Genomic DNA, 23,450 nt, shown 5'->3' with positions numbered 1-23,450 from the left:
TGGCGTGGAACTTAGCCTAAGTGTCTCCATTTGGGGCCTGCTGTCTTGTTATTAATATTCCTTACCTAAAATCCAAAATAACTGCACCCTCCAAAAACAAACAAACAAACAAACAAAAAACAAAAACAAAAACCCACCTTACTTTCTCTTGATCTTTTTGCTTCTCTACTTCCATATTTTAAAAAAATTTTTGACCTCTCGTGGCTGTATCGGATGCTGTTTACAATCTTCTTGACATGTTCTCTTTCTTTGTATTCTGTGTCTACGTAACATTTTGGTTTTCTACTTCTCTACCTTCTCTTTTTTCTTTGTTGACATTTCCTCCATCCTCCTAAATGAAAGAATTTCCCTAGACCAAGGTTCTGCCTGGTCCTCCTGTCTTTCTGTATTTCTCTTGGAATTATATCCACTGTTTGGTTCCATCATCACTTTGAAGCACATGAATCATACATCTCTATTGCAGGGGGACCAAGTTTGCCATCCCAAAATATGCCTTTTTGGTATACTGATTATTTTAAGCTGGTTATTTTTAAGAAACAAAAGACTCAAGAAATAACTTTTGACCTTCCCCCTAACTGCTTAAAAGAATTTCGACAGAAGACCTGCTATAGGAAGGGAGATACCATCATAGAGACTATAGTTTAATATAAATTAGTGTGTGACAGACAGGGAGGAACCTAGCAAGGCCCATCTGATCACAGTCCTTTCTGTGTCCCATTGTGTCAAGATGGTTCAACAAACATTGGTTTACTAAATATTAACTCTTTTCATCTCCTTGTAAATTGCCTTCCGGCTCTTTGAAGTATCAAACCACACTTCTCCCCACCCTTAGTTTAAGGTGGCATATAATCCTTAACTGCTAAATCTGTCCTTGGATTTTCACATTCTTATGGAACCCCTATGTGTACATATGTGATAAGTTGGGTTATTTTCTCCTGTTCACCCATCTCACGTTAAATTATTAGTCCAGCCCAAAGAATTTAAAAAGGTAGAAACACATTTATTTATCTTTCCCCATAGTTTTGGTGCAGCAGCCAGGAGAAAAGACATTTTACTGGCTGGAAGCCATGCTTTCCCTCAAGGCTGCAGCAGATGAGGAGATCCTGGGGCATCTGACCCAGATGGGACGAAGTTAAGGGTTCTTACCGTGTCCGCACACCCCCAGGTTTCTGTCTGTGGGATCTAGTGGAAGCAAAAGTGGTGAGCTTTTTTTTTCCTCTTCCTAATTTAGATTGTCAGGAGAAAACATTGGTGAAAACTAGTTTCTTGGGCAAATGCACCTCTGATAAAGATTTGGTTTGCGTGTCTTGTTTTCTGCTGATCCCATTCCTCCCAGAGATGGTCATTACCTCTGCCAGCTGGAGGAGGTCTATGCATCTGAGAGGCAGCCGAATAGGATGTGGATCCAAGCTTAGGGAATCTATAACCTCATTCTGTTTAAAGGGAGGAAAACGTGTGATTCCCTGTGTTTTGGAACAGCTGTTTAAAGACAGGGCCCCACATGTTTCCTAGACTTCTGCGGGAGTGACCTTTTGGATCTATGAAGGCTGTGTTCTTTGCACTCTCTTTTGGAAGGTTCTTGTTTCCTTAGTTAGGCCATGAAAGGCTTATGGGTTTGAGTTGCTATAGCTCCTACCATTAGTGGCCAGACGATGGAGACATTGAATTGGAAAAACTTCCAAATTGAAAAAACAACTTTTGGGGAGCTCTCATATTGGTATAATGACTAGCCATTAAAATTCCCTTAATAAGATGAACAGAAATTAGAACAAAAATCAAAGTCCACTCAGACTTCTTCCTGTTTGCCTTCACATATTTGCAGATATTGTAAAAAAAAAAATCAGGACATTGGCAGTACAATTGTCTAGCACTTAAGGAGAAAAAGAATGGAAAAGAAAAAAAATCTTACTAAAGACAATCAAAAATTTTTATGTCCTAAGAACTCTGTTGGGTAATTGTCAGGTTGGACGTCCCAAAATATGGCCAGACAGAAATGTGGGCTAAACTCCATTGACAGTGAGGGTCCTACCAAACTGCTATCAGTCTTCAGGGAAATTATAACCTTACTCCTTGGTCTAAGCCCAATCTAAGGGCCATAATTAAAAAAATAAACAAATTCTTAAACCCAGGGAGGATCCTCAAAAGTTTTTATAAATAGATAATTTATAAATGTATCCATTTATCCTGAGCTCAATGAAAGAGGGAAATAGAATTTCACATTGTCCCTTCTTTCCAAATACAGACCAACTGGTTTTTGATTCTTTTTTCTCTAGGGATAGCTACTGCTTGTGTCTTAAGGGCTTGCATTAGCTTTCTGCCTGCCTGGTACATGCAGTCTGTTAGTTCTTTCTTTTGGCTATCAGAAGGAATGACTCTGGAAGGTAATAAACTTTGCACCCCATCGAGTTTATGGAATTGTTTAATACTGCCAGAAATAATTACTGTTTGTCCTAGCTGAAATCTGAAAAGGCATTTTAAAAAGATTTAATAACTCTGATCGGAAATTTGGCAAAATTGGAAAGCTCATTTTTCAAAGTCTGATAGGAATGTTTTTAAGCCTCCTTAACAACTCCCCAGGTCTTCCTGTGGAAAATCAGGAATGTAAACTGCCTGAGGCTAAACAAACCAAAGGGGAAAATAATGGGAAGGAGAGCTTTTTAAAATCACGAGCTACTGTATAAGTACTGCATTAATTTATACTACAAAACAACAAAAATTAAAACAGCATGGTATTGGCAGAAAAACGGACACACAGACCATGGAATAGAATTGGGAACCCAGAAGTAAACACACATATCTAAGGGCATATAATTTTTGACAAAGGAGCCAAAAACATACAATAGAGAAAAGAAAGTTTTTTCAATACATGGTGCTGGGAAAATTGGAAAGCCATGTACAAAAGAATGAAATTAGACTGCTATCTGTCACCATATACCAAAATTAACTCAAACTGGATCAAAGACTTAAACATAAGACCTGAAACAATAAACTGTATAGAAGAAAGCACAAGAACTAAATGAATGGACCTTGGATTCAGAGAGGATTTTATAAATTTGATTCCAAAGGCAAGGGAAGTAAAAGCAAAAATAAATAAATAGGACTATATCAAACTGAGACGCTCTGCACAGCAAAGGATACCGTCAACAAACAAAGAGACAACCAACCAAGTGGGAAAAGATACTTGCAAACAACACCTCCAATAAGGGGCTAATATTCAAAATATATAAAGAGCTCATACAACTCAACAACAAAAAACACACAATCCAATTTAAAAAATGAACAGACACTTCTCCCAAGAAGACATACAATCAGCCAACAGATAGATAAAAAAATGTTCAACTTCACTAGCTATTAGAGAAATGCAAATCAAAACCACAATGAGAGACCACCTCACACCTGTTAGAATGGCTATTATAAATAAAACAATTAATAACAAGTGTTGGAGAGGCTGTGGAGAAAAAGGAACCCTTATACACCGCTGATGGAAATGTAAATTAGTACAGCCACTATGGAAAACAGTATAAAGGTTCCTCAAAAAATTAAGAATAGAATTACCATACAACCCAGCAATCCCTCTTCTGGATATCTACCCCCAAAATCTGAAAACATTTATCCATAAAGATATACGTACCGTATGTTCATTGCAGCTTTATTCATGGTGTCCAAGACAAGGAAACAACCGAAAAGTGTCCTTCAATAGACAATTGGATAAAGAAGATGTGGTACATACATACAATGGAATATTACTCAGCCATAAGAAAAGATGAAATACTGCCATTTGCAACAACATGGATGGATCTTGAAATTATCATGCTAAGTGAAATAAGTTAGACAGAAAAAGTCGAGAACCAAATGATTTCACTCATATGTGGGATATAACACTAAAAGCAACAAACGAACAGGACAAACAAAAACTGATAGACAGACAACAATTTAGTGGTTAGCAGAGGGTAAGGGGGGTGGGTGGTAGAAGAGGGTAAAGAGGGTCAACTATATGGTGATGGGAGGAGAACTGACTCTGGGTTGTGAACACACAAGGCAATATATAAATGATGTATTATAGAATCATACACCTGAAACCTATATAATTTTATTAACTAATGTCACCCTAATAGGTATAATAATTTTTTTTAAAAAAGCACATGCTGCTGAAGAAAACTCCCATGCCTACGTCTTATTCCAGCTTTCTTAAAAATTGTCAAGTGAACTGATGAAGATGATTATAATTTTAATGACTTTTTGCTTGAAATAGTGCTGATTTTTAAAAATCTTTTGTTTTCCAGGAGTAAGGAAACTTATTTTCCTGAAAGGACCTGTGACTTGGAGCAATTAGGTAAATTATACCTTTATGAGCAGAATTGAAACATTTATCTTTTTCTCCCTACTTGATCCATCTAGAATTCAGAAACTCTCAGTGAGTATTCTTATTTTCATGGCAATACAAGTATTTGCATAAGTTCAACAAGAATCTTTTCTCCTTATAACAAGACACAATTGGAAGCTGGTTATATACTGAGGCTTTGACTGGAATGTGTCGTGTGTGAGAGAGACATGCATCGACTCAGATATGACCAGAAAGCTGTAAAGAATTCAGATTGACTTATGGAAACCTCTGGGAGGTTTCCTCTGGGAAATATCGGCCTAGTACCTTGCATACAGGATTCCCAACAATCTTACCAGGTGAGTAAGAAAGGTTGTCTGATGGCAGGCATAGGAACCTCAAGAATAGAGGAATTAACCCAAATCTAAGGATATTTAAGGCAAAGTCTAATGACAAGTATGGCTTGGTCTCTTAGCCTCGAGGGGCTGTTAAAAATTTAATCTGGAGATATCTTATGAAAAATTCCAGCAAAGCAGATTTAAAAAACCTATATGGCTATTCTTGTTGTACTTATACAAACAATCAGGCCTAATTTATTGAATCTAGACTTATTTTGCAAATAAATTAGCTTAACTTTTACCAATTCTTTGGTTAAAAATGAGGGTGATTTTAGAAAGAAAAATTATGTTTCAATAGAAATTGTAATATACTCTTGTGGATATTAGATTACAGTTCACTTAATTGTCTTTGAGGTTTTGTTTTCCACCTGTAAACTGGACTGGATTTTGAATTTTTCTAGTTTTCTCAAATATTTGGCTACAACTCTTCAAATTAACATTTCCAATTTTCTCCCATCCTTTGACTTGGAATCACTGAGGAAATAGCCCCTTTTCCCAAAGTCCTGAAAGTTTCAGCTAGATAGATTTGATATAAACCTCAAGAAATCACTACAACAACTCATGCTTAGACAATCTCCATGCCCGATGCTGTGTAAGCCACTTAACAGTTGTCCAGTGACATTATCAGAGATATTTCCAACTCTCTGACACCGCGAAATGTCCAGCGGCAGCCCTCCAGGCTCAGAAACTGGTTTTATGACTCTCTCCAATCATTAACTTTTGCTTTTTTGTTTCCATAGAAATGCCTCATAAAACACCTAACTACTTGCTCACACAATATATGTAGTCCTGACTTGGGGAGCCCAGCTGCGTCACCGTCTCTGAAATGGGACAAAACTGTTTAACTGAACTGATTTATTCTCAGGACTGAGTGATCGGTTCAATGAAATGAACAATGGAACAATCTACCAACTTAGCTTCTGGACTGTAAAACTTCTTATTTGAACTTAGAAAAGTAGGTGGGAATTTTTATTTTTCTACCCCCATACTATGCATAAAGCAAAAAATTATGATCATAAGCCAAAACCTCATGGACTTTAGTCTCATGTTTTCTGCTCTCTGTGGTATATTTCTATCAAGATTTTCTTAAAGCATCTAGCAAAACTCATAGCCAAACTCATCTTGCCCTTTTCTTTTGCAAATCCCCTCCTCACCAACCTCCTCTCATTATCACTCAGAAACTGGCTTCTAATTTGACCCCCTGTGTATGTCATTGGCACAACTCACTCTTGACAACTTGGAGTCATCTCTTCCTCTCCCTGGACCTTCACATCTCATACTGTACATGGAAACATACATTGCTGATTGTAATGCTAACTTCCATCACTGGAGTCTTGTTATTCAATGCCTTGCTTCTTCGATTGTGATGCCCCTCTTCTCTTCTTTCCTTTTCATTTCTTTTCACTGTTGGTCTTCATACAATCTGACTTGGACCAGCCCAATCTACACAAAAGCCTTTAGTCACAGGCTATTATCTATCAATGAATCAAATCTCTTTGGCTTACCATTCCAAGGTAGGCATTTCAGTATATGTGGCCTCAAATTTTTCATATTCTCTGCAACATGTCTTTAAGACAAATGAGATTAATTGCTATTTCCTGAATGTGTCCTGTATGCTCCTATCTCCACCTCTACGTGTGTTTACTTAGATGATTCCTCCTCCTAGATAACCCTCTCTGTTTTACGCATCATTTTCCCCTGATGAAATGTTAACTGTCTTTTATGTTCCAATTACAATGCAACATCTTTTATGAAGACTCCCCTGAACTTCTATTAGCCAGATATACCTTCAGAGTTAGTGACAGTAACTTGTCTTTGTGTCAGCAGTTCTAGCACAGTTCCTGATTCATTGAGTTGCTGAACAGCTGTTCACTTAGTGACCACCATTAGTTAAATGTAATCTCTGGATCACTAGAGTATCTTGTATTTCTCTTACAGCTCTTGTCATATTGTATTCTAGTCTTCATTTATTTGTATCCATACCTCTGAGCCTTTGGAAGAGCAAAGAATTTTGTATAGAACAGATGATAGATACATAAATCTATGTTAAATGAATGATATCCAGGAAATATTAAAGTAGGGAGGAGGTTGGGTTGTTAACCAGAAAATTTGCACAAATGGTTAGAATTGGTGCTCGGAATTAATTTTTCCTGAGATTATATTCTATAACCTTTCTATGCCTCCCCCATAACCACTAGATTGTGTGAGTGTTGGTGGCAGGGTCCATGAAACTTTGTATTCCTACTACATTTTCTGGCACTTAGTATTCACTCAATTAAATGAGGGTTCAACAGAATTGTTTGGGTAATGGTAGTGATGGTGGAGTGGTAGAGGTATAATTCTATAAGGAATAAAGTGGAGAGGACAGGCTGGGTGTTCAATATAACTGCAGTACTGTTGGCAGGAGCCACAGTTTCAGGTTCTTCCTAAGAGAACAATGGTACTCATGTTCTTAAAAATATTCTCTTAATATGCTTTTTTTTTTTTTAAAAGGAAAAGGTAGGAGGTAATACTGCTGGAGGAAATTCCAGTGATCAAGAGAGAAAAGAAATTTTGCATATAAAAGATTTTGTGACTTTGTTTCAGATTGTCTTGGGGATTTATCAGATCTGATAGTGGGCTCTTCCATCCTTTACCTCCTTTCAGCTTTACCTGAATGAGTGTTGGGATGGTTAAGGGGAGGCTCATTTGTAAGGAATGTAGTGGTGAGTAAGATTGCATAGTGTATTTGTATTAAATCTCTTGAAGAGGTCAGCAAAAGACACTTGAATATTTTTCCGATGTTTCCCTATGCAATTCAAAATGTGATAGGGGAAATTGAAGTTTCTTCCATTTACCTTTTCCAACCTCTCACAGTGGCATTTATCCCAACCTGGTAATAATAATGAAGGAGCAGCTATTCAGAGATGGGTCAGGGAGAAGAGTAGATGAAATCTCCTGGTTCAAATCTTACACGGATGGGATTCTGTTAAGCTTCAATATCTGTTTTTAAAATGTATGACATAATTTGGTTCAAGAATAATGGGCAAAGCACGCTGCTAGGTGCTGTTAGGGAACATAATGTCTTAAAGTGGTATAAGTCTGGCCCCTGCACTCGGAAGCTTTCAATATAGTAGTTGGGGAAGAGATACAAGAAAGGGATTAATCTCAAACTTCCAGAGTAATAATCCTTGACACCAAGATTATCAGTAGAGATGAATCTATGGAGAAATAATGAGAATTGACTCTGAGACATTTTGCCAGATTGGATTCTGTTACTAGCTCTGTAACTTTGGGTAAGTTCTTAAATTCTTTGTGCCTCAGTTTCTTCTATAAATTGGATGCAGTGATAATAATTTGCATGCCTTTTATGATTATTCTGGGAATTGAGATGAGTAAACATTTGTAAAATACTTAAAATTCGTAAAATATTTAGAATTGTGTCTGGCACATAGTAATCGTCATTTAGCCATTACTAGCTGTTATAACTATTTACAAATTTTAAATTGTGGTAAAAAATCTTACAACATAAAATTTGCCACTTAACTGTTTTTAAGTGCACAGTTCAGTAGTGGTAATTATTGGGCAATGATCTCTAAAAGTTTGTCACACTGCAAAACTGAACCTCTTGTATCCACTGAACAATTCCCATTTCTCCCTTCTTTAAGCCCCTGGCGTCCACCAGTCTACTTTGTGTTTCTATGAGTTTGACTACTTTAGATTCCTCATGTAAGAGGGGTCCTGTAGTATTGGTCTTTTTGTGACCGGGTTATTTCACTTAGAGTAATGTCCTCAAGGTTTATCCATATAACCTTGTTTATAGCATGTGACAAGATTTTCTTCCTTTTTTAAGGCTCAATAACATTCCATTGTATGTATATGCCACATTGTCCTAATCCATCCATCTGTGGATGGACATGTGGTTGCTTTAATCTCTTAGCTATTGTGAATAATGCTGCAGTAAACACGGTGGGCAAATATCTCTTTGAGATCCTGCTTTGACTTCTTTTGGATATACACCCAGGAATGGGATTGCTGGATCATATGATCATTCTCTTTTTAATTTTTTGAGGCACCTCCGTACTATTTCCCATAATGGCTACACCATTTTACATTCCCACAACAGTGTATAAAAGTTGCAGTTTCTCCACTTTCTCACCAACACTCATTATTTTCTGATTTTTTTTTATAGTGGTCATCTTAATGGGTATAAGGTGGTATCTCATTGTTATAACTATTTTATTTCTTATCAATTAACTGCTGGAAACTTTTCCCCACTAAGTGACCTACAAAGGTCTGATCTTGAGGCAAAATATTTGACAAAGACATTATAGTTAGTTTCAAATTTTCCCACAAGGATGTGTACTTCTGCCAGAAAAAACATGGACCTAAAACACCATTCAAACCCAGTGAAATTCATTCTTGGTGTACTACAATGTGTTTTCCTTCTCGCTCATTCACCATTAGGCAAGACTCTCAGCTAATCTCATGAGTTATCATTCTCCTCATTCTCTTCTGGCTCCTTTTTATTTTCAGAATCTGGTTTTGACTCTGGGAACTCATGTCCTAGAGGAACTAAAAGCCTAGAAAGCCAACTCTTGGTAGCATATACATATTTCATGGTGGGGGTGCACTGCCCCATATCCAATCAGTCACCAAATCCCTTTAATCACCTTTGTAATATCTTTAATATCTGCATCCTTCTTTTCATTCCTGGGGTCATCACAGTGCTCGACCCACAGTGCTCCTGCCTGTGCAGTGCCATAGCTGACCTGCTTTCTATCTGTGCATCTTTGGTTAGTCTTCCTAAAGCCCTGACTACCTTTGATTTAACCATCTCTATGGCTCCATTTTGCCAGCAGAATAAAGACTTAACTCTTTAGCATTTGAAGGTCTCCTTGGTTTGGTCCCAAATACCATTTCAGAATATTTCTCACAACCTCCTCTCCTACTGCCTCCACTCTCCTCATCTTCTCACTATATTCTCCAGTCACAGACTTCTCTTTAATGAGAGTAGTTACTCTTACAATTTCAATTCATTCTTCAAGTTCCTTTCAAGTTATATAATAATGATAGCTGCCTGTCACTGATTATTTACTATATGACAGTTACCAGTTTACATGAATTAGTTCATTTTATTCTCACAATAGCTCTATGAAATGATTACTATTGTCATTTTGCTGATGAGGAAAACTGAAGGATAGGGTAAGCCCAAGACCTGGATTCATATCTCACAAGGACTTGGATTCGTGTTCAGACAATCTGAGTCCAGAACCCAAGTTTTCAGCCATTTGTCTACTGCTCAGATGATGGATTTGATGATGCCTTCCCACCTACTCCATGGTAGAATTTAATACAAATAAATAATCGTTTATTTGACAATTGCTATGCATAAAGTAGTAGACTCTGCAGGAGTAAGGAAGGCAAAGTTCATTAAGTGGCTCTAGCCTCCAGTAGTTTATAGTCTAAGAATTAATATGTTTTTTTCTCTATGTTCCCATATTTATTATAGTTCACATGATCTGACACCTTGAACATTACTATTCATGCACATTTTTGTCCCCTTCAATACACTGTTACTTCCTTGGCCTAGAGGAACTTTTCCACCTCTCTATAAACCCAGAGACACCTTTATTGAACTCAAATGAGTCCCATTCTTACTGCAACTTGTTTCATTTCCCCCAGAGAACTTTCCAGGGTAATGCTCCTTCACGTTTCCACCCTAAAACAATGTTATTAAGTCACTGGGGTCCTGTGCCTTTTCCATCTTCAGCATCTAATAATAATAATACATAATTTTTATTATGTGCTTTCCTTATTCTCAGCATTTCACATGTATACATTAATTTAATCTTTACAACAATCCAACAAAGTAAAAACTACTCTGATCTGCATTGCATAAAAGAGAAAACTAAAGTGCTATGAGTTAAGCAACTTGCCTATAGTCACCTAATTACCACTGGCAGAGCCAGGATTTATACAGAGGCTGTTGAACTCCAGAGTCTGCAATTTTGACTTCTGTGCCTAGTCCCTTTTCTGCGTTAGTCATTACACTTCACAGTCACTTGATAAACATTTGTTAAAAAATACACGTTTTTGTATCCCAGCACTGTATTAGATTTCTTAGCATCTTGTTATAAACTGTCTTTGTAATAAATATATATATTTATATATATATATGACATATAAATTTATATATATATATATGTAATTTGTTATTTACTCCATGGTTATAACTTTAAAAAAAGAATCAATGTTGGGGCTTCTTTTGAATTGCTGGTATTTAGTGTAACTGTTAGGTCATTGAACAGATGCTGAAAAATGCTTTATCTGACTCTAGAAGATGGGATTAATCCTGATCCATATCTAATCTGTGAGATCAGATGGTCACGATATTTTTATCCCTTTCTGAGCTCCCTATTCCCCAGAAGAGAAACTTGAGTCTGGTCTCTGGAAACTACGCCCTAAGCGGGCAATGATTGTTTGGGTTTGGAATGAAAGAAGCTCCTTGCCCTGGGTCAAAAGCCTGGCTCCATTCTCCCACATGCTCCAGGGTTTGCGTCTTTTGGGGATGGGAGGTGGTAGAGATGGAGACACATCCGGAGGTTATCACTCCCAGCTCAACCCAGAAACTGATCTTACTCTGGAGAAAGTAGATACAAAAACTTTTGAGTTCCTTTAATGTTGTCAGCAAATTCCAAGCTTTCTGCCAGGCCTACCAGTTAGCATTTAATTTAGCATTTAATGTACAATTCAATTGAATACAATGAAATTAATACTGCAATTTCCCAGAAGGAATGATAGGGATAGTTTTGTTTTTTTCCTGCTCACGTAAGATCAAATCTGTGATTATTTGTTTTAATTCTACTGTTTTCTTTTTCGATGACCATAGGCAAATGAGATCAGAGACTTGTGACTAGGAGTTGTCTAGTCATTAATTAATTAATTAATATTTTAATCACCCCTAATATGCCAGACACTGTACTAGGTGCTGGAGAAATCTGAGGGAACAGATAGAAAAAAACACTTTTGTTAGATAGGTGAAGAAATTGGAAAGTAAAGTGATAGCTACTTTGGACTTCAGAAGAGAGAAGGACCCAATCTGTTAGCCCCGGTTTTATCCTTGGGGGATATGTATTGAAATTGTAACCGTACATGAACTTCATTTCTTTAGCGTGCATGTTACCTTAATTCAAGCTAGCTTCATTGCCTGATAGAACTGTAACTCACTTGCATTCTTTCCCTAGATCCCCAGTGGGCATATATTTTATGTCCACTCCTTTTAATCATTAAGCCCTTAGGACATCAGGTTCTGGTGAACACCAAATTCATTTAAGATTAAAGCTGCAGGTCTATCAATCATGACCAAGATACAATAACCAAAGCTCAAACTAGAATAAGGTTTTAGTCACACAAAGATAACATCTTGACCTCAGTTATGTTTCAGTTCCAGACTCATGAAAGCAGAACGGCCCTACGGACAGCATCCCCTGGGAAGCGGGCAGAACAATGGCATGACTGACACCAGGACCTGAAGCCATGATCAATTGCTCCCTGCCTTAGCCCCGACCAATCAGTAGAGCTCATAATCCCAGCTCCCATAGTAACCATGATTAACTTACATAACCTAGCTGCTGGAGGTCATCGGGGAGCTAGGTTTTTGAGAGCATTAGCTCACCTGTGTCTCCAGGCTTGGCACCAACTCCTTAAATAAGCCTTTACTTCCTTTGCGGCAAACACCTGCTTGTGTTTTCTTTTGACTTGAATGCGTGCAGGCCAGTGGACCCCTTTGAGTCTGTGGTAACAAAATGACAAGGCATATTTTAGCTATTGGAAGAAGTAGTTGTGCAAAGATGAACTATTCTTCTCAAGGTAGTGAGTTCCCCTTCACTAGGGCTGTCAGGCCACTTGACAGGTGTGTTATATAAGAAAAAAATAACCTCACATTTTAAAATAAGGCATTGGATGTCTGTTTGAGCTGGATACAATTTTATATGCATTCAAGCCTTGAAATCACATGATTCTGCAACATCTGATAGTATATATAAAGTCAAGAAAGTAACAATATCTTAACATAAAACAGAATTATAACCCTATAAAACAGAATTTTAAACATAAAACAGAATTATAATAAAAAGGACCCTATAAATTATTAGCTTATACAATATGTTGTATACTTATAGATTAGTAATACTTATACATATATTGCATGTGTTAAATACTCAGAGTATACAATACTGATGGATTATAACTTTAAAATTATACTTACAATTTTATTACATCTTGCCTTAGCAGAGACCTGGCTCCTCTCTGGGACCCACTATGTTAATTACCCAACAAATACTTAGGTGATGAGAAAGAAGAGTAACACATCTTCATGAACGGAGACCAAATTGCTCCCATAATTCACTACAGAGGTCACTAGGCAGCCGCTCTTTCACTGGCTTCGGGGGAAACTGAGGCACATAAAAATGGCACCATGATCTTTCGAAGAATATCTAAAGCAGTGTCTACTATATTTTTAGGTGGTTCAACTGCAAAATAAAGCTTCTAGAGAAAGTTGATCATTTCTGCTCCTTCGATACTTTAACTCCTAAGACCAGCTCTCTTCGAAGAGTTCAGAGTTTTCACATTTGGGAGTCAAACTTGCACTTTTTGAGGAGAGGAAAACATCTCAGATTGTGGCTGATGCTGACAGAATTCCCTGTTCTTCCACTGGCCCTTGAATTACTGCATTGTTGTCTCATTTGGCTCCTATTGTTTGCTGGTGTTATTTAGGTACAAGTTTTTCATGAGCTTCTTGCTTGCCAAGGTCCTGACTGTTGTGTTTGGGTTACACGTCATTGCACAGGGCTTGCCAAGGAAATCTAGTTCCAGGAAAACAAAATGTTCTGTCATGTGTGTGTTTGTGTCCGTGTCCCTGCCTTCAAGGTGAAGTCTGTGCGAGGGCCACACTTCACAGGACAAAGCTGGCAATGAGACCAGGGAGACAACTGGGCTGGAAGAAGAAATCGAAAGTGGTTGAGAGCATAGGCCGCAGCATCAGACTGCCCACTGGTCTGCTTCCTGATTCTACGACACTTACTGTGAGACCTTGTGTAAGGTCCCTAACTCTCTGTGCCATGGTTTCTTCATCTAGAAAAGAGAATAATAAGATTACCTTAGCTTCGGTATTGGGTAGAATAATATATACCTGTGACACATAATTAAGCACTTAATAAATGTTAACTGTTATTATTCCTATTGCTGAGAGGTTTCTCTCAGTGATATAGTCAACCCTGTGTGTTTTGAGGAACAGGAATCAGCAGCTGTGACTTGTTAAGTAAAGAAAACAGACCTGAAGGCCTCATGGGAGTTTAACCCTCTGATGGGAGTTGTGCATCTGCGTTAAAGACCTCCTTTCCAGCTAAGGGTCATGACTTTTAATTGAGCGCTGAGGCTGATTTATGTGAGCTAGTCCCTCTTGCATATTCTCAGCCTATTTTGCATCTACTGTGGGGGTTGTGGTCAGTGCTTCAGCCAAGGAGGCATCACAGCTTCCTACTGCCCCCTAGAGGATTGGGAAGGTCACTAGCAGGAACCAAGCTCACACAACCAAGGACTTGATGGTAATGACATCCCTGAGGAACTTGAATATCTTCAGGTGAATCTGGAGCCATTTAATCTCCCAGCATCTAGATTCCTCATCAGAAAAATGGGGATAATAATGACTCCCACGTCGGATCGTGGTGAGAAACAAATAAGATAGCAGTACATGTAGAAATCTCATACTTTCCGATGTATCAGTTATTATTATAGTAAAATAAGAGGAGCAATTTGAGTTTTTTTGACAATTCTCTTTGAGAACCAACTGGGGTTGGAAGACTGTTTACAATAGGACCCTCCCTTAAAGTCAAAGCAGTCTCTGACCAGGATTCTTAGTTCCACATTCTGATATAAAGCAGCATTTCAGGAGTTCATAAAGCAATATTTGGCTCCAGCCTAGTTGACAAACTTGCAACCTTGGGCTAGGAGCAGAGTCATCTGTGACCTCGCGGAACTAGAATTTCTGCCCTGCCCTCTGAAAAGCAGTTAATTTGTACTAATGACAGTGGGGGGAATGCAACCCAGACCTTACCAGAGTTTTCCCTCAAACTCCTCCTCACTTCTCCCTCCTCTCAGGTTCCTTGCTCTGGAGGCATTCTCATTATTGTGTGGGGAGGCTTTTCTTTTTTTCTAACCACCTGGGAATGCCCCCTTCAGGGACCTGGGGCTGAGAGTTCTATAAAAGCTGAGCCAAACTCTCAGTCCAGTGCACTCAGGGCCTGCCAGCTGACTCCTCACCTTCTCCTGCCTCCTGTGCTCCCGCCAGCACCATGATCCGGAGGACCCTCGTCCTATCTACCTGGTTCGTCCTGGCTGTGACGTTCCCTGTATTACCCCCATGTAAGTGGACCACTGGGAGGTCTTTGGGAGAACAGGACTAACACCCTTTAATGGTGTGTGTGCCTGTGTGTGGGTACAGGGACAGAAAGATAGAGAGAGTGCTGCCTGGAACGTTGTAAAGTGAAATACGTGAAATTTATATTGAGTTGGTCTGAAGGTGGGGGTGGGAGGTTGAGCTCTGAGGCCTTGGGTAGTTGAGTGGCTAAACTAAGATTTGGGTTCTGTGTTTGAATTAACATCATGAAGGGAATAAGGCCTAAGGCTGGGCCAGATGCAATTAGGTTAGGTGATTAGAGAGCTAATGAAGGTTTTCTGTGGTCTCCGTCATTACTGGGTGGTGAAGAGGCTTTATTCTATTCAATGCAGTTTAAGAAGTCCTAGGGTATATCCTCATTTCCCAACAGTACAATTCAAAGTGCTTTAGTACAGCTCAGTCACATACAATGGAGATCAGTAGGTCTAGAGTGGAAACTTGTGAATCACGTTGGGAAAGGAAAGAAATAGGTGTCCTCATAGACCAGAGAAAGGAAGCTTTCCCCCAAAAGCTTTCTTTTGTTGTCCTTCCTGAACTCAAGTTGATTTCTCAGGAGGAGGGCTGTTCATTCATTTGCATTAAAATGGTTACTTTGCCATCCTCTTTCAGCTATCCCTCTGGTAGCTTTCAATTTATCAGATGCTGGGTTTGGGATTCTTTACTGCATGTGAATGACAAAGCAAAGTGACTAAATTGGAGAGCTAATGATTTTGGCCTCATTGGCAGTGTGGCCATAACCTGCTGAAATAGGCAGCCCCAATGACTGTGTATCTTTCACCATCGCCCAAGAAGACCCTGGTTATATGCTCATCAGACCTACATGGTTATGATGCTTATATGGTTTGCTAGCCCCAAAATGTCTCTAATGGAATATGGAGTCCTAGACCTCAAATGAGACAATGATAAGAGTAGTCCATTTTAGAGTCGATGCCAGCCTTCCTATGCACTTTGGAAATAGCTGTTTTCCTTGCTCCTTGCTCCTCTTTGTATTTGTTTTAAATTTTTAGAAACCTGGAAGGATTATATAGGTGGAGTCTTTGGAATGTTTATTCTGTTACAGTCTAGTTCACATTTAGAGGCACAATATCAGTTGCTGTTTTCTAAACTGACCCCTCAAGGAGGTGGCATATGGGACACTGAGCATACTCCTGGGGTGGGGGTGGGGACAGTTAGTCTTTAGGACTTTCTAGTAGTTGGCAAAAGAGAGATTTGTGGTGAGAACACATTTGATTCAATATACCATGTTATATCCATGTTTTCCCCAGGGAAGATCTAGCTGGGAATGGGAAGGGTGGGTATGGAGGTGGTGGAAATGTTCTTGCTAGAAAGTACTTGAACTGTCTTTTTTTTTTTTTTTGGCTTCTCTAGACTTTAATGTTGACTCAGACACAGACATTTTCAATTACTTGGAGTCACAGGATCAACTAAAGCCACCTGCTGCCCTAAAGTCAACAACTGCCCTAGATCTCACCAGCAATGCAGAGACAACCACTGCCCTAGACCTCACTAGTGATGTAAAATTGTCCACTGCCCTAGACCTTACTGGCCATGTAGAGATGACTACCGCCCTAGACTTCACTGGTGATGCAGAGACAACTACTGCCCTAGACTTCATTGGTGATGTAGAATCAACCACCCACGTTTCTTTGGAGAATACAGAGACTTTTGGTAAGTAAGGGTTCTGGCTTCAGAGGAGGCCAGGGCAGGAGTTGGTGGGCTCCTATCTTTTGTATTTCTGAGGGAAAGGCAGCTTTCCTCCAATGTACTTGATTTCCAGCATAAGGTGTGACCACACCTGTCTCCCATTCTATTTTCCTAGAATTGTCTATTGATATGAAATCAAACACCCCCAGTTTTGTGGAAGAAGCCACTGAAGAAGCCATGGGTAAGGATTCCTGTCTTCAAAAGTGCAGAAATTTCTCCCTGCTTCCCTTTCCTTATTTATAACTCATTGCATGGGAATGTCCTATGGTAACTTCTACACTTGAGTATACTTTTTGCTGCTTTGTTTTCTGAGATGGAGTAAACTTTGCCAAAAGTTCTTTGAAACTTGAGGAAAATTGAAGCATTTCCCCACAGTGTCAGGAGCTGGAACCGTTTGAATACTAGTCAACTCCAGTGCAGAGATTACCCTAACCTTTTCTCTAGGACCAGCCTTCTGGGCTTCTCTAAAGAGGATGAGCTTCTGTGTCTCCAAGGGGTCGGTGGATGTGGTAGCAAGAAGGAGTTTAATAATTTCCTCTTCTTCTCCACTTGATTAAAATTCAGTTTTACACAGGGAACTTTTTGAATGAAGATTATGTAAAGGTGAATCTTATTTGAATCTAAGCTGAACAGAAGAAAAAAGGGATGAAAAAGCTTCATAAATGAAGCAGTGGTCCTATCTCTGCCCCTCCCTCTCGTCGGCCTTCATCTTCCTTCATTTTTCTGTCTGCCCCTTAGCCAAGGGATCATAAGATTTTAATGTCTTCTGTCACAATAAACAAAACCCAGTAGTTTGTGGGGGACTTTTAATTTTGCTAAGAAAAATCCTTGGGCCTTACCTACAAAAGCAAATTTCTAAATAATCTGATTCTTACATTTACAAATAATAGCTAACATCTGTTGAGATTAACTACTTTCCAGCACTGCTCTTATTGAGGGAATGTAGGTAGTAGTACAGGAATCTAGAAATTGTATTTTAGTGGAGGTTGAAGGGCCTATGAAGAAAAGGTTGTTTCTCTGGCCTTAAATCCTTCCTCTTCCACTATTTATCTTCCTCATAGAATGTACCACATTTGCAAAATAAAGTTCTACCTCAGTATTGTGCTCTAACTACCCAACCTGTAGTTGTTGATTAGTAAGTTAATGTGAGTTAATGCTGTCTCCCTCCCCCACACTCCACCCTTACCTCCATCCCATGGGGCATTAGGAAAACTCATGTTTGACTCTAAGAGCATGATACAGCCTCAGGGCCAAGATCCATCTTGTCCTTTTTGCTGATATACTGGACCCCATAGCTTGCTTATCAAGAGGTGCTTTCTGACTGTGGCAATTACCAGTAAACTGAGAAGTTTTTTGTTTTGTTTTCCTGTAATCCATTTATTTATTTATTTATTTATTTATTTATTTTTCCAGTTTTATTGTGGTATAATTGACATATAATATTGTATAAGTTTAAGGTATACAATATAATGATTTGATATATGCATATATTGAAACTTTGGTGTTTAATAGGAAGAGAAAATTCATGGAGGTTTTAACTTTCTAAATTATGAAAATTAATTCCTTATTTCTAGCAAATGTCACTGGTGATTATCTGGAAGAGCTTATGACTGGAGCATCAGGTAAGACCAAAGATCTTTGACTTTTTCACCTAATCTTGGTCTGTGAGGGATTTTCTTCAAAGTTTTCCAGGACAGACTTAAGTAGGACTCTGGGAATACTCTGCCCAGGTTTACAGCATTCTCAGCCAGGTGCCAGGTTCGCTTAGCTGACTCTGCTTTTGGGGGAGAAGACAGGAAATGGCTCTTGCACATGAAGACACGCCCAGTTCATGTATTACTCTTAGGGACTTCCGAGTGTGACTGGAGACTAGCCCTTTAACCACATCCTCCTCCTGGAGTGTTTCCATTCCATTTCCCCTGGCAGGATTTCAGACATGGAAGAAGTGCCACACTATGAGAGCCACAGTCTGGTGCTAGGACTCATAGACTATGAGTCTGGTGCCACAGACTCACAGAGTCCCGTGTTTACTAGGGCTGTGTAAGATTGTTAGCTGAATGCCAGACACACTGTCAGTGATACTTACTGGAAGTGGATAAAAAAACATTTCTTAACTGCAGACATACCCAGCCTTTCCATGAAAAGCAACAAGTTCACTTGTTTGCAAGTTTCTTCTCTCTTGCCCCTGATATACTATTAGGGATCTGACACCATTTTCAATGCTGGTTTTAATCCACTGGGAAAGGATTCCAAACTTAACAGCCTCCCTAGATGCTAAGATCAGCTATAAAATCTGTATGAAGGTTAAAGACAGTTCTTTACTCTCTGAGATTTACCTTCCAAGTCTAATTGTCTAGATTTGTAGTAATCAAATAGGCATAGGATAAACAAGTTCTCCCCCTCGATTTTTCCAAGATTTCTTTCTTTCTGTGTCTCTAGGATGTGAATTCAAGTCCAGCTCATGGAATCTTTTTAAGGGAGAGCCTGGAGAAAAGGCTCTGTTTTCTGATGCATAGAACATATAATTCAGTTAAAAACTGCAAAGCCTTGGGGCTCTGAATCGGGCAGTGCCAGTTTTAATACTTGGTCTCACTCTTGGCTCTTTTGGAATCCACTAAAGTGGTTTCTTCATGCAGTAAAATGGATACCTGGATAGTGTGTGAACATCTCACTTAAGGTACAAGGAGAGGAAGGGACAATAAGGAATTAGACTTTAAAGAATTTCAGTCACATGTGCAAGTTCATAGTGGGACATGGGAAAGATGGGCCTGATCTTTTGAGAGTACCAAGTTTTTTTGTTTCTCTTGGCCATGACTATTTTTATTTTCCTTCTGTTTTTTTTTTTTTTTTTTTTTTTTTTTTTTTAGAAAATGAAGCAGATTCTCCACTGGCTGTGATCTCTGCTCTGCCAACTATAACTTTGTGAGAAGATGCTGAGCTTCTGAACAAGCTTACCATTCCATTATAGGAGTTTGAATAATTGGAAAAGACAACTAGACATAGGGTGTACCCAGTTGAGGAAAAACAAAGTAGAGAAAATTGTCCACAGACAGAGGAGGCACATTTCTTAACCATGTCCCATTTAATATGGAATTAATAAATGTTCATTTGAAATGAATTTTTAGAGGGGTTTTTATTTCATGAGTTAATAGACTACTTCATTGCCTTGTGGTAGTACCAATAATCATGTTATTTGTCTCTGATAGATACTTTATAACCAGGCTTCAATTCTTGATGGCCTTAGGAAAGCATGAAATGAACCAATCAAAAGTATATGAGCTTTCCTACTTCTGCTATAACAAATTACCACAAACTTAGTGGTTTAAGACAACACAAACCTATTATTTTACAGTTTTGTAGCTCAGAAGTGTGAAAGGCATCTCACTGGGTTAAAAACCATGTGTCAGCGGCGCTGACTTCCTTTCTGGAGGCTTTATGGGAGAATCCATTTTCTTGCCCACTCTTTTTGGCTCTCTTTCATTTCAAAGCCAGTCATGGCTAGTTGATCGTAACATTACATTACAGAGTCACTGAAGCTGACTCTACTACTTCTTTCTTCCACATTTAAGGACCCTAAGAGCACATTGGGCCCCACCTGGATAATCCAGGATAATCTCTATATCAAGCGTCAATTAATTAGCAACCTTAACTAGTTCACTGTGTTGATTTCAACTTTTTTTCCCAAAATGTGTCAGAAATCCACAAAAAACAAAAATTTTATATTTTGACTACGCATTTAATAATGATAATTTGAGCTGCTTTGTATAAAAATGACATTATTTTTATATATAAACATTTCAGATATATTCATTTGGATATTTGCTGACCATCGTGGCAAAAGGGTTAATTCCCCTATGCCATGTAATTTAACACTAGCACATTCATTGGTTCTGGAACTCAGTAGGTGAGATAAATTCACCATATATAAAAAATCAAGATTTACAGTTCTTTTCTTTCAGCTCTTAGAAATAGTATGCCACTTCCTCTGGCTTTCAGGTTGGATAATGTTTTCTGCTGTTTTCCTCCTGTAGATAAGTTGTTTTCTCTTCCTTCCAGATCTTTTCTTTGTCTTTGTTAGATATTTAATTATAATGTGTGTTGGTGCGGATTTCTTTGGGTTTATCTTGGGTTGCTTACATTTCAAAACCTTTAGGCTTGTGTTTTTTGCTAAATGGGGGAAATTTTCAGTCAGTATTTCTTTGAGTTCTTTCTCAGATTTGCCCTATTTCTCATCTCCTTCTGGGACCCAGATGACATGTATAATATACCTTTATAATCCCACTGGACCCTGAGGCTCTATTAGGTTTTTTTTTTTTCTATTTTCTCTGTTGTTCAAATTGTGTAATTTCTATTGTTCTGTCTTCAAGTTTATCAATTTTTTTCTGCTTTTGAGTCCATTCATTAATTTTTAAAACTTTGATTATTGTAATTTTTAATTCTAAAATTTCCTTTTCGGTTCTTTCATACATTTCAATTTCTTGGCTGAGACTTTTTCTTTGCTGAGATTTTCTTTTCTTTCTTTTTTTAAATGTGTTTTAAGCATGTTTATGATTGCTCATTGAAGCATTTTTATGATGACTGCTTTAAAATCTTTGTCAGATAATTTTAATATTTTTGTCATTTTCATTTTGGCATCTACTCATTATCTTTTCCATTCAAGTTGAGATTTTCCTAATTCTTAGTATGACAAGTGATTTTTCATTGAACCAGGATATTTTTGGTATTATGAGACACTGAACTTTATTCAAATCTTCTGTGTTAGCTGGCTCCTTCTGACACTACTCCAGAAGGAGAAAGGAGGGGCCACTGCATTACTTGCCATGTGGGGGTAGAAATGCAGATTTTCCCCTCAATCTCTGTTGACACCCAAGCAGGTGCAGAGTTCCTTATTATTGCTAGACAAGGAATAGAATTCTGGCTCCTCACTAGCCTCTGATACCACCCTATCTGGGAAGAGCAGAAATGGCTCATTACTGCTTCCTATGTAGTCTCTACTAGTTCCACCCCAGTGTGGAAAGGAGAGTGCATCTTTACTGATGGATGTGGGAGAAGTCCAGGCTCCTCTTCGGGTCTCCACTGACATCATGGTGTAGGGATGGAAGAGTGAGAGACCCAAACTGCTAGGTGGAGACGAAAGTTCCTGTCACCCCAGAAACAGTGGAACAGTGTCATAAAAATTCCGAGCAACAATAATTTTCAACCTAGAATACTATATCCAGTCACATTATCAATTGAGCATGAGACTAGACAAGTCATTCTCAGGCATGAAAGATCTCAAAATATTTTGCCTCTCTTGCACTCATTTCAAGAAGATATGGTAAGATGTACTTTATCAAACAAAGAAGAAAACCAAGAAAGAGGAAGGCATTAACTCAGGATATACATCATCCAACTTAAGGAGAAAAGAAAAATTTCAGGACAAAAGCAAATTATCTGAGAGGGTGAGGAAAATTGTATTGAGAAGAATTTTATAGATCTGTTGGAGATTGCAGGAAGACTTAGATGTTTATAGAAAATCAAACAAGTGAAGAAAAAGATAATTATTAACTCCAAGGTAAAAAAAAAAAGTTGCAAGGAAAGAAACAGGCGATTTTAAATACAGAGTAATGTTGATGTCACTGACCGTAGTATACAACTATAATGAAAAGGCAAAAACGCCTTCTCATTATAAAAATAGTCACTACCAAAGATTCTTCACCTAGAGCTGGACACCTGACTTCAGGGCTTACTAGGAAGAAGCAGACTTATCCCTAAGATAACTTTTTATATCAGAATTACCTACCTGGCAAACATTTGTTTACCAAACATTTTCTCTTCTCATCTTCCTATGAGAAAAATTGTCTTCCTTCCCTTTGAAGCTCCAGACACCAACCCCCTTCTTAGCTCAGGATGACATATAAACCTCAATTGCCTGATTACCTTTCACTCTCATGTCTTTGTGAGGCTTCCATAAGTATGTAATTAAATTTGTTTTTCTCCTTTTAATCTGTCTTATGTCAATTTAATGATTAGACCAGCCAATGAACCTAGAAGAGAAGAAAGAACATTTTACCAATTTTACTTTAAAGTATAAGGCTTTGGTATGAAATGTGGACACGGCAGGCCTATACTTGTCTTAAGATCTCTGGAGCTTCATCTTTCTTCTGCTTTCCCTCTCCACCTTACCCACTTCCTCTCCTCACTGCACTGTGATCTCCCAAGCCCCAAGCAGTCATATTACCCCCCCTGCCCCACTTATTTTTCTTTCTTTCTTTCTCTCTCTCTCTCTCTCTCTCTCTCTCTTTCTTTCTTTCTACCATCACTTGTGCTCTGAGCTGAGCTCTGGGTCAGCAAAGCCACTAAAAGCAAGATGAGCAGCATGTTGCAGGAAGCTCTGGAGTTGCTTCCAACTCTGTGCTGGGAGAAACCTGGTAGCTTTCTTTATAAAGATGAGTAGAACAATGACATCTTTGAGTTCCATACTGGATGGACTTCATTCCCAGATAGACTAGGTTATGGTTTGCTCATATCAAGTCTACTGTAGCCTCATTTCTGTTGGGGACTGATCCCAAGAGGATGAGGGGTGGATGGTAGGATGTTGTTAGTGTCT

General features: G+C 38.5%; 1 protein-coding gene and 1 long non-coding RNA gene across 7 annotated transcripts in view; one reads left to right on the top strand and one right to left on the bottom strand.

The window, feature by feature from the left end:
- The window catches only part of LOC308501775, a 75,101-nt gene extending 61,577 nt beyond the window's left edge, over positions 1–13,524 (bottom strand). Inside the window, exons 1-2 of the long non-coding RNA XR_013993963.1 lie at positions 12,968–13,524; positions 12,377–12,493 (exon numbers count right to left, since the gene is read on the bottom strand). This is a non-coding gene — a long non-coding RNA (uncharacterized lncRNA). The remainder of the gene's footprint in view (positions 1–12,376; positions 12,494–12,967) is intronic.
- LOC308501774 (uncharacterized protein) overlaps positions 1–19,977 on the top strand; it is a 101,545-nt gene extending 81,568 nt beyond the window's left edge. For 2 of the 6 annotated variants that reach the window (XM_081058775.1, XM_081058774.1), the window contains 7 exons: positions 4,284–4,333; positions 5,585–5,674; positions 12,146–15,123; positions 16,526–16,825; positions 16,977–17,042; positions 18,436–18,483; positions 19,729–19,977. In XM_081058775.1, coding sequence (XP_080914901.1) covers positions 15,054–15,123; positions 16,526–16,825; positions 16,977–17,042; positions 18,436–18,483; positions 19,729–19,787 — 543 coding nt within the window. In that variant the 5' untranslated portion in view covers positions 4,284–4,333; positions 5,585–5,674; positions 12,146–15,053 and the 3' untranslated portion in view covers positions 19,788–19,977. Of the gene's footprint in view, positions 1–4,283; positions 4,334–4,488; positions 4,681–5,459; positions 5,675–12,145; positions 15,124–16,525; positions 16,826–16,976; positions 17,043–18,435; positions 18,484–19,728 lie in introns of all 6 variants that reach the window. The other 4 variants (XM_081058773.1, XM_081058777.1, XM_081058778.1 and 1 more) reach the window with 4 other exon arrangements.
- Positions 19,978–23,450: the final 3,473 nt, after the last annotated feature.

This window comes from Rhinolophus hipposideros (genome assembly GCF_964194185.1).
Source record: "Rhinolophus hipposideros genome assembly, chromosome: 9".
Taxonomy (NCBI): domain Eukaryota; kingdom Metazoa; phylum Chordata; class Mammalia; order Chiroptera; family Rhinolophidae; genus Rhinolophus; species Rhinolophus hipposideros.
Note: the sequence above shows the minus strand (reverse complement) of the source record. Positions and strands in the feature narration are given on the sequence as shown.